The 11,358-nt window shown below is 34.6% G+C and overlaps 2 protein-coding genes across 3 annotated transcripts in view; both read left to right on the top strand.

Annotated features, from left to right (window-relative positions):
• Window positions 1–2,659, top strand: part of LOC110093197 (hydroxyphenylpyruvate reductase-like) — a 15,721-nt gene extending 13,062 nt beyond the window's left edge. Inside the window, exon 2 of the mRNA XM_020818012.2 lies at window positions 1,775–2,659. Within this exon, the coding sequence (XP_020673671.1) occupies window positions 1,775–2,293 (519 nt within the window). The 3' untranslated portion in view covers window positions 2,294–2,659. The remainder of the gene's footprint in view (window positions 1–1,774) is intronic.
• A 3,389-nt stretch (window positions 2,660–6,048) lies between these two features.
• LOC110093191 (3-methyl-2-oxobutanoate hydroxymethyltransferase 1, mitochondrial) lies at window positions 6,049–10,508 on the top strand. 2 transcript variants are annotated; one of them, XM_020818004.2, is made up of 7 exons: window positions 6,049–6,512; window positions 6,593–6,799; window positions 8,044–8,190; window positions 9,567–9,620; window positions 9,706–9,986; window positions 10,306–10,316; window positions 10,352–10,508. In XM_020818004.2, the coding sequence occupies exons 1-5, from the start codon at window positions 6,147–6,149 to the stop codon at window positions 9,964–9,966; spliced, it is 1,035 nt and encodes a 344-aa protein (XP_020673663.1). In that variant the 5' UTR covers window positions 6,049–6,146; the 3' UTR covers window positions 9,967–9,986; window positions 10,306–10,316; window positions 10,352–10,508. The 2 variants fall into 2 exon arrangements, with proteins under 2 accessions (XP_020673663.1, XP_028555348.1); XM_028699515.1 differs by lacking the exon at window positions 10,352–10,508 and having other exon boundaries at window positions 6,050–6,512; window positions 9,706–10,311.
• Window positions 10,509–11,358: the final 850 nt, after the last annotated feature.

Raw genomic sequence — 11,358 nt, 5'->3', positions numbered from 1 at the left:
GTGGCTGATTTGGGGGGGGGGGGGGATTGGGTTTGATTTGGAAGGAAATAATTAAGCAAGAGAGAGGAAGAGGGGCCGGCCATATGGGGGGAAAAGATTAGGTGTCTAGGTTCAATGTATGGGAGCCCACGGATTCAATTAAGGATTTAAATCAAATCTGAATTTTAATTTCAGATTTCATTGAATGAGGGAGTTTCCTAATCGGCATTGATTAATAAAGAAGGTATTTGAAATTCAAATATTTATTTGAATTCAAAACAAACCTTTCCATATTAATAGCACATTAAATTAAGAAAGTAATTATGGTTAGTTTGAATTTTGAAATTCAAACGAAGAACAAGAGGGGGCTGACGGTTTGGAGAGCTTGTTGGGGCGGTATGGGGTAGGTGGGGGAAGAGGAGAAGAAGAAGAAGATAAAGTAAAAGCCACGAGTCGCGGACTCTTCCAACGACTGGTTGGTGTTGCGCTTGCTCACCTTGAGCTCACTCTCCCTTCTCTCTAGCTCTCATGCAAGAAGAAGAAGAAGCAAATAAAATTTCATTAATTATTCTTCAAGAAAATTATAACACATTAGACCACTATATATAGGTCTCCAAACATGAAAAGTAAAAGTACGAAATTGCCCTCTCGGCTACAATAACAAGACAGTTCCCCAAAGGGGTAAATACGAAAAATAATAAATAACTAAATAAACATAACATTAAAATGTATCAAAAGTAGAGGCGCTGAATCGTGGCCTTAGATTTGCGATTTCTTCGTCGATAAACATGTCGGTAGCATCTGTCGATGTTCTCATCAGATAGGCTCCTACATGATACATGAAAACATATAACAACTATCTTGCCAAGTCTTAAATTACTAGCTTCATGTTATTATTATTATTTTTCAAGCATCAAAATGAACAAGTTGCTGTGTCATGAATTTGAATGATGACTAGTAGTTTTGTGGTGAATTTGAATGATGACTAGTACTTTGGTGGAAGACTGTTCGCTTTCATCCTATGGTTCAACGTGCTGAATCTCTTAACTTGCAATAATTTCTTGAAAAATGAAGAATAAAATTGAGGAATTCAAGTTGAAGATAACAAGAAAAACTTAACATGCACATCTTGACAAGATTAGAGAGAGTCGCCTTAAATGGTTTGGTCACATTAAACAAAGGCCTTCCGATGACCCTGCTAGGAAAGTTGAGGTATTAGATTTGACTTATGTTAAGAAAGATAGAGGTAGACCTAAAAAGACTTGGTTAGAAAATATTAAAAACGATCTTTCTTTATTAGATTTAAATGATAATTTGACTTTTAACAGGACACAATGACGAAAAAGGATTCATGTAGCCGACCCCACGTAGTGGGACAAAGGCTTGATGTTGTTGTTGTTGTTGTTGCATGTCTTGATAAGATGCAGTAGTCGTGGAGCAACCCTGAGTGGGTTGATTTTGCTATTCATTTTCCAATTAATGAGGTGAGATTACAGAATCAAATGAAATTAGATGAAGCTAACAACGCCCAATTATCTTGCTAACTTCCATTTTTTTACTGTTATGAAGGAATTAGGTTTCGTTTGGGATGGCTTTCTTCCTGTTTCATGAAGCAGTTTTTTAGTACAAAAATTAAAACTTTTGCACAAAAAAACTGCTTTAAGAAATAGTAAGAAAGTCATCCCAAATGAAGCCTTAGTCTCGATTTGCATGTGCTCTTGAACTTCCATCAGAGAATTGGATGTTTCTTCAAACATTCACAGAAAAATCATTGTGCTTTTATATTATTCTGCAGTTTAGCGGCAAAAGAGTGGGAATTATTGGACTGGGCAGGATTGGCTTAGGAATTGCCAAGAGAGCTGAAGCTTTTAACTGCACTATCAGCTACCATTCAAGAACTGAGAAGCCAAACACAAACTACAAATACTATCCAAATCTCATTAACCTGGCAACAAACTCTGATGTGCTTTTTGTAGCCTGTGCTCTCACAGAGGACACTTACCACATCATAAACAGAGACGTTATTGATGCATTGGGCCCTAAGGGTGTCCTTGTGAACATCGCCCGCGGATCTCATGTAGACGAGCCTGAGCTTGTTAAGGCACTTGTCGAAGGCCGATTGGGAGGGGCGGGGCTCGACGTATTTGAGAACGAACCTGAAGTACCGGAGGAGCTTATCGGGCTTGACAATGTGGTGCTGTTGCCTCATGTAGGAAGCGGCACAGTGGAGACTCGCAAGGAAATGGCCAACCTTGTTCTTGCCAATTTGGAGGCTCATGTGCAGAAGAAGCCTCTACTGACTCCAGTGGTGTGATCTTCCTCAAGCGCCTCCTATTTCAAGTAAATCAAATCATTTTTGCTTTAAATAACTGGTTGGTTGATTTCCATTACTGCAGTTCGAACTTCATATTTTGCCTCTTCATAACCAACTTTTCTGCATAATCTGTACAAAGACAGAGGCTTCGTTTGGGAAGGCTTTCTTGTTGCTTCTTAAAACAATTTTTTAGTGCAAAAATTAAAATTTTTATATTAAAAAGTTGCTTTAAGAAACAATAAAAAAGCCGTCCCAAACGAAACCAGAAACTGAGTTCCCTGGCCTTGCAATATTCTTTATGGTGTACTGATTGGGCATTTTGTTTACCTTGTGAACTATATAAAGCTTAATATCTTTGTTTTCATTCGGTGGCCTTCTTCCTTAATAATTGCATCATCATAGAAACTTCTAGAAGATGCATTTGACAACCAACTTTTTGAGCTGAGCAAGCCCTGCTTAGATGCTGTTGATCAGATGATTTATAGCTAGAATGGCTTCATTGAATCAATTTGATTTTTTGGTTGGTTTATTCTGACTCCATTCCACTTGGAATTTAGCATAAATCTGAGATTATGAACATATTGTAATATATATTATAAGAATTGTGATCACAATAAATTAGTGTAATATCATTTAATTTAATGTTTAAATTCAATATGATATTGTTGATTATGATCTACAATATAAGAATTACATGCAGATGATGTTTTGTCAATTTTAATTTTAATATAAATCATTCATCAGGCATGTGAAAAGTAGAAAGATGATCATTAAAATTATTCGAGACATGATAAATACTATTCTACATTCCATATGTTTTATTCAAAGCCATTTGAAGGTCTTGCTACTCTGATTATTATCACGGAATTATATCCATTACAACAACAACAACAATATAAGCCTTTATTCTACCATTCTACTATGTGGGGCTGATTATATGAATCTATTTTCTACATTGTGTTTTGTTAAGAGTCAGATTTTCATTTACATCTCATAAAAAAAAGGGTGACTTCTAATACTTTCTAATTAAGTCTTTTTACGTACACATTTACTTTTCTTAAAATAGGCCAAACATAATACATTTACTCTTCTAATTAGGCATATGAAGGTCGACATTTTATTCGACTAAATCATCTAACGCGACTCTCTCTAATCTTATTTATCACTAGAGTTTTTCTAACCTTTTACTTATATACTTGTTTCACATTCTCTTTCTAAGAGTGAAGATGTTCATCAACCTGAGCATCATCATCTCTACAACACTTAACTTAATTTTATGCATCTTTTTTAATGATTAACTTTCTGCGCCATAAAGCATTGTAGGTCTTACCACCATTTTATAGAATTTTCCTTGAATGTGAGGGATATTTTTCTATCACATAATATGTAATGCCCTAGAATCAAATTTGACAATTATCTATTTTATCTTTTTAAATGATCAACTAGAGCTTCTATAAATCATCAAAATAATAAATTCATATCTAGTGAAAAAACTAACAAGTGCATACTTTAAAATATTGCATTATATTCATTCTCTCAAAAGAAAACCTAAGAAATCTCACTCTACTTAATCCTAGGCTCTTTTATGATTTGAAATCATTAAAATTCACATAATGAGCTAAAAAGCTCAACAATAATTCATACCCACCAAAACTTTTACCGCAAGAACAAAAAAATCAATATGAAATGCCCAGTTTATTAAATCAATATCAATCAATATTGTCAATTACCAATTATCATCAATAAAATTAAGAATGATCAATAATAAAAGCATGGAGTCATAATATAGAAATCAATAACATATATAAAATTCAATAAATTAGAAATAAAGATTCAAAAATCATTCATAAATTACTGAAGGAATCTATCTCAGCTATTCATGTACTACTATGCATCCAATACTATATATTGTCAATATATATGTCAACGCTATCAATACTATCAATATATGAATGTATCAATGTATGATTTGGTAAGGCAAAATATTCAACTTTAATATGATATCTTTATTCTTTCATATGTATTTATTTCATCATTATCATCTTTATGATTAAGAGTCGTTACCCTCTGCTCGTCGATATAATTAGTCATCAATTACAAGCTACATCCAGGATTGCACCACAAATCATCTCTAAAGGAAAGCCCGTCGGCCCACTCTTCCGCGCAGGGTATTATATTTTAATAGCTAAACCATTTTTTAGTGTTAACAACCAGCCTTTCTTACTTTAATTGCCAATTTTTTTTTTTTTTATAATGAAACGTTGAGAGCGTGCGTACAAATTTAATGAACCAATAGAATATGAACAAAAACTAAATTAATTGCATCTATATAGACCATATCGTATGGCTGTTGAGGAGCACATGGCCACTTGTCCTGTAGCAACCATCCGAGCTTTTCACGACATTTTTCTTGTCATTTAACGCGCTTGCTGCTGCGTTGTTCATATCTGCTGATCGAAAAGCCTTTCAGAAGAAGACAACGCATTGCATCAATATTTTCACGTTATAAGAGAGCATGCATGTGCAGCCATACAGCTTCCAATTCGCGTCCGGAAAAGCTCGCCACGTCGCATAATTTGACAAAGCTGATGTTTGAAAGCTTACCGGTTTTATATACGACTGTAGCTTATTCTTTCAAAATTATATTTAAATCCAGCAAATTGGATTAAAAAAAGAGTAATTTCATATGTCATTTAAGCTTGGTTTGGGACGGCTTTTTTACTGCTTTATAAAACGGAGTTTTAGTACAAATTTTTTTTATTTTTGTACAAAAACTCCGTTTTAGAAAGCAATAAAAAAGCCGTCCCAAACGAAGCCTAAAATTGATTCATTCAATTTAGGATATCTCTGGGACGATTGTAGTTTTTTTTTTTTTTGCAATTTTGATTGTAAAGCTATTAGGGAAAAAGTAATTTTTTAAACAACGGTTGTAAAAAGCAGTTTCTTAATGCAAACTTTTTGAAAAGCATTAAAAAAGTAGCATCGTTTGCCTTTTGCGATAATTTTAGACTACTGTTTCTTCTGTGTTTTCAAGAAAAATTTTAATTAAAAAATAGCTTTATAAAATACTAAGAAAACAATTTCAAATGAAGCCTAAACATAAATTATGATTGCAATATGAAAAGCTAAACAATAATAAAATTGTCACAAATGAAATCTCAATCTTTTAAGTTTAGTGATTTATATTTATAGGCCTGCTCTATTTGCTCCGTTTAATCCAAAATCCTAAATTATGCAAAACAAAAGAAGATGACGAGAAAATAGCAAGAAGAAGGCTAAAATGAGGAGAGTGAATGAGATGAAAATGATAAAAAAATAAACATTTGCTAGTTTATAATAAATATATTTTTATTTAAACAAATCTTAAAATTTTAATCTAATAATAATAATAATCTTAATTTCTTGCATTTTGTGATTTAAAATTTAATGTTTGATGAATTGTATAATATGATGTATGTTAATTGTCCTCCAAACAATCCAACAAACACTCGCAATAATTTCTCCTCAATGTGAATCTCACTAATACACAGCTCATCTTAGCCTCTTGGTTGAGAGCCTATGCTTCCAACTAAGAGGTCTTGGGTTCGAGTCTATGTATATGCGTTGTGTGTAATTTGCTTTAAATGGCCTAAATGTCCAAAAAAAAAAAAAATAAAAAAGAAGAATCTCACTAATTGGAGAGTGGTGGGCGGCGAAGCACCGTCCCCTTATTATAATAATTTGTTTTCAAATGATGTTCTTAGTTCTGTTTCAACACTATATATATGTATATATATCCACGCTTCAACGCCGCCAGCAAACTTCAATCAGAGCTCCCTCTTTCTCGCTCTCCCTCTCACCCCCAGCAGGAAGGATGCTGCGGTTTGCTCGTCGGCTTCTGAGCAACATGCCGGAGAGCACAGTCTACGGTGGCCCGAAGCCGCAGACGGAGGGTCGACGCGTGACTTTGAACCAACTCCGGCTGAAACACCGCCGCGGCGAAGCCATAACCGTCGTCACCGCTTACGATTATCCCTCCGCCGTTCACATCGATCTCGCGGGCATAGATGTTTGCCTCGTCGGAGATTCCGCGTCCATGGTTGTTCACGGTCACGATACAACCCTCCCGATCTCTCTCGACGAGATGCTAGTCCACTGCCGCGCCGTTGCGCGCGGCGCATCTCGCCCTCTCCTAGTTGGCGACCTACCCTTCGGATCCTACGAGTCCTCATCCTCCCAGGTTTAGTAGGTCTTCCTTGATTTTCTGGTTATGATTTCTTTTGGATGTGGTTTCACTCTGCTTGAGTTGGGGTATTGCAGGCGGTTAATACGGCGGTTAGGGTTTTGAAAGAAGGGGGGATGGACGCGATCAAGCTCGAAGGAGGTGCGCCGTCGAGGATATCGGCTGCTAAGGCCATTGTGGAGGCGGGAATCGCGGTTATGGGTCATGTTGGGTTAACTCCTCAAGCGATTAGCGTTCTGGGTGGATTCAGGCCACAGGGGAAGACCGTTTGCAGTGCCGTAAAGGTTTTTTTTTTTCTTGTTCTTTACTTTTTGTTTGTTTTTGGAAATTGCATTGCAGTATTATCTGCATCAATGGCTGATATGGTTGGTAATGGAGCAGTACAATCTGAAAATCCAGGGAGATACTCTCTTTTGCACTCTTCAAATCATTATTTTCATTTAAAAAGATGCGATGCGGGGACGTATACATATTTTTTTTACTTCCTGTATATGCAATATTCTTATATATGACATTTGCCTAAATTTTGAAAGGAACAGTTCTTTTTAAATTATATTAGGAATATTAATACAGACAAGAAAAAAATTGAGATGGTCTTTCAGCAGGGCTGACTAGCCCTAGTTGCTTGGTGACTGGGGAGGGGAACTCATTCGTCACACAGTCAGCCCCGAAGTCATTTCACTCGGTGGGACCCCTTGCCTTGTGTGTATCTTTGAGTTGAGTTTGAGCAAACTAAAATTTGCTTGAACTTTAAATGGTTGAGTGTTAACTCAAATTCAAATTGAAATCATAATGCATTACCAAGTTTTATGAGCTATAATATATATTATTTAATCAAATTTAGCACATTAATATTTATATTTTACAATTTTTGTTATCCAATCATATATCATAAATTATGATCGATTGAAATCCTCTGATATATTAAGTTGTTCATCAAATAGAAGGATCATTATGCTACTTGTCTACTCATTCTATCAAACTAATCATGTTAATTGTATTTTTTAGTTTAGCCAACTCAACTCTCCATAAATTTCATAATTAAATATGGTAAAGAATGGTGAATCTTTAAGAAAGAGGAGAGAGAGAGAGAGAGAGAGAGAGAGAGAGAGAGAGAGAGAGAGAGAATGTTGAGGTAAGGGTATCACCGGTGGAGAGGAATGGGGTAACGATAGAATTTTGTTGAATGTTGCTGTTATTTCCCAGTAATCTGTGACTAGAAGGCCTCTATTGTTTTTAGTTAACCTTAATTAGGTTACTTCTTCTTGTCAAAAAGAACACCTGCTCTTTTGTAAAAAAAATTTCCTGTCACATTTTATATGGGATATGTGCTGAAAACATGTTTTTTTTTTTTGAGTTTGATAAACGTTTTTACAAAACTATTTGAGTTTCTGCTATCTTAATATTTTGGTGGACCAGACAAGTGCAAGATAGCATGACACCAGGATGTTATCTAACAAAACAACCGTAGTTTTAATTTTTCTATTTTTTAGGTGATTGGCTGATGGATGATCGAAAGCTTTTGCAGGTAGTGGAAACTGCGCTTGCGTTGCAGGAAGTTGGGTGCTTCTCGGTTGTGCTGGAGTGTGTACCGGGGCCTGTGGCTGCTGCTACAACTTCTGCATTACAAATCCCAACCATTGGCATTGGAGCAGGACCGTATTGCAGTGGACAGGTTAGGCTCATCCCATAATTCTTATGCGTTGGAACTTTGCATTTGACTCTTATATGTATTGATGTGTTTAATAGTCTATGGGTACTAGTTTCGGGTAAGTATCAAAGCATCCTTTTAGCGTTCTGCTATGTGCATTATGGTTTTTTTTTTTCTCATATTCTCTGTAAAGCTTATTTATGGTGAAACTTTTTTTCAGTTTTATTATTTATGTTTTTTTAATAGAAACTTCATTCTTTGGTAACATTATTGTACCTATTTTGGTCTTTAGCTTGTTGGCAGTTTTAATTTCTTTAAAGAATTATTGTAATATTGACATCATCCATGTTTTCAACGTTTGAAAATGTTCTTTCCATGCATTCAAATTATAGGATAACAACACTATGCGCTAGTCCGGCCCCTCTCTCTCTTGAAATAGAATTTGACTCTTTAATTTTAGTTTGTTGAGTTTTGCTTAATTTAATTGATTTCAGAAATTAATATAACTGGACATGTTAAACTTTTTTGTGTTTTATTAGTTTGTCTATACAATTTAACCCTATTCTTGTACATGATGGAAACTTTATTTTGTTTTAGGGCTCATTTGGTTGCTTGTAGAGGGAAAATATGTTTTAGGAAGTGATGATTTTATTTTTGTTCTTTATTAGTGTGAAACTGAAATCCTCATTTTAGAGAGATTTTGATGGCGGTTATGGAATTTAAAATTCATATTGACTTCTAACTACGTCTAAGTAACCAAATAAGTCACTAAGTAGATTAGACATCACATTGTAGTCCTTGGGAGGTAGCGTTAAAACATGTAAATGGCCTCTCTATTTTCTAGGGTAATGCTTAGATGATCGCTTCTCACAAGATTCAGAGGCAGGATGGTTGTGCACTATGTGGCTCTCCCTTCAGTTTTTGTTAACTTATTTTTATTCATTTAGGACATCTCCAACCGAAAATCTCATTTTTCATTCCAAAATGCATATAACAAAAAAATAGCATGATTTATCTACAATCGAACTCCATTTTGCGCCCAGGTAACCGTCTTTCTCCGCACGTTTCTTCGGCAAATCCTATAGAGACAGAAAAATAGCGCAGGTGAATAGTGCCATGCCAATATTGGCGTCGCACTGTTCACCCGCAACCAAATACCGGAAGTTTTGCCATTCGGTTGGAGCTCGCTAGCGATGCCATTCATGTGTTTGGAGTCGTTTGGAGATGCCCTTAGAGCCATGGTTCTGCCAACAACTGCCCAATGCACATTTTTTAAGGAATTAAAAACGCATTAATACTTCATTAACAACAATAAACATTAGTAAAAGGAGAAGGATATAAACTTTTTGCCATTAATCGTTATCATTTGTATGTTTCAAGATTAAACTACTCTCATGCAGGTGCTGGTTTACCATGACTTGTTGGGAATGCTGCAACACCCTCACCATGCAAAGGTTAATATCAATGCATCCATTCTCCTTGTCATTATATATTACATTTCTGGAACTAAATCTTGAATATACTTTGGCCACTTGGCAGGTCACCCCAAAATTTTGCAAGCAATATGGTCGCGTAGGTGATATGATCAATAAATCGCTCTCAGATTTCAAACAAGAAGTTGAGAATAGAATATTTCCTGGTCCTTCCCATACTCCATACAAAATAGGCGAAGATGATGTTGATGGCTTTCTTAAGGAACTGGAGAAATTGGGCTTAAAAGAGGCAGCTGCTGCAGCAGCCTCAGCTGTCGAGAACTTGGAGAAAATTGGGAGGTCATCAATGGAGACTCCAGCTCGCTGAGTTGCTTACTTAGCAAACAGGTTTCCTTGCCCTTCTTCCATATTTCCCTCTTTTAATTTCATTACAAAATAACTGCTTTGAGAAGTCTTCAAGATTCTAGTAGGAAGAATTCATATTTATTGCTTCTAATAATAGCAAAATTACTGACTTCTAAATGAAGTGAATGACTGGAGGCATCTAATAACAAGAGAGGTTATTACGTGCGGAGTCTGGACGTGTTTAGAGGTCAATTTGGATGCGCCACGTCATCCAATACACTGTGTATTAGGTGAGATGGCGCGTCCGAATTGACCTCTGGATACATTTGAATACCGCATGTAATAATTTTTCTATTAACAGACACTGGGAGTGTGGTAATGGACAGAGTTCTCAAAATTCATTACGGGGTTTAGCTGCTGGAAGGAATCACTTCTGTATTGCCATGCATCGACAGGTAAGATAGTCTAATTCTTCTAGAAAGTATATGTAAATATTCAGTTTTCTCGTTGCAGATTCAGCAGTGTAATTTAGGATATGTTTTTGACAGTTTTTTATCTTTAATTTGTTTTATGGGTTTTAAAAAATGATTATTAATGCAAAGATAAAGTTACGTCCAGAATAGTTATAATAAATTAATAATGCCATCTATCTTTTTCAACTAGCTACAACATAGAACCTAATAGTTTGTTTGAGACAACTTTTTTTTTATTATTTTCTACTTTAAAAATTTTTAAACAAAAAAATATATTAAAAAATGAGAAAACTTTCTTATTATTTTCTACTATTAAATTTTTTTAAACAAAAAAAAAATTATATTAAAAAATTGATTTACTAGACCTAAAACGCTCCATGGTTGGAGCGTTGGCATGTTTCTCAAAAGCATCAATAAAATACAAAGTAACGGATTTGAAAATTTCTTTTTGATAGGGTATGTTAACTGTAAGTCATCTTATGGGTATTTTATGAAACTTGATTTTTGCAGCTTATGATTATTGCCTCTTATTAGGATTTAAAATTAATCATAATAATCTCTTATGAATTAAATCAAGATTAATTTTGCATAATTTATGAATTAGATTGAAATTAGCTTTGTATCACAATCATAATAAGAGTATTTTAGATAAATTTTATATAATCTAGATATTAAATTAGAACAACAAAATGCTCAGTAAGTAAATTGTTTACCAATGAATTGTTTGGAGGCTCTTTGTACTTAAATTTATTATCTCTTCTAATTGTTAAAAAGCAGCACAGTTTGGGACAGCTTTTGAACTATTTTTTAATAAAAAATTTTAAATTCAAAAAAAATTTATAATAAAAAATTGTTTTAAAAAATAAGAAAAAAGCCATCCCAAATAAACTTCGAGGAAAACTATCCTTTAAAAATGTTATTATTATTATTATTATTATTGA

Source organism: Dendrobium catenatum, unplaced genomic scaffold (assembly GCF_001605985.2).
Source record: "Dendrobium catenatum unplaced genomic scaffold, ASM160598v2 fragScaff_scaffold_1328, whole genome shotgun sequence".
NCBI lineage: Eukaryota > Viridiplantae > Streptophyta > Magnoliopsida > Asparagales > Orchidaceae > Dendrobium > Dendrobium catenatum.
Note: the sequence above shows the minus strand (reverse complement) of the source record. Positions and strands in the feature narration are given on the sequence as shown.

What these genes read in the sequence shown, in the direction of transcription:
- LOC110093191 (XM_020818004.2), top strand. Translation starts at nt 6,147, where the DNA reads ATGCTGCGGTTTGCTCGTCGGCTTCTGAGCAACATGCCGGAGAGCACA. An exon ending in CCGTTTGCAGTGCCGTAAAG is followed by an intron (nt 6,800 to 8,043) that starts GTTTTTTTTTTT and finishes AAGCTTTTGCAG; the next exon opens with GTAGTGGAAACTGCGCTTGC. An exon ending in GACCGTATTGCAGTGGACAG is followed by an intron (nt 8,191 to 9,566) that starts GTTAGGCTCATC and finishes ACTCTCATGCAG; the next exon opens with GTGCTGGTTTACCATGACTT.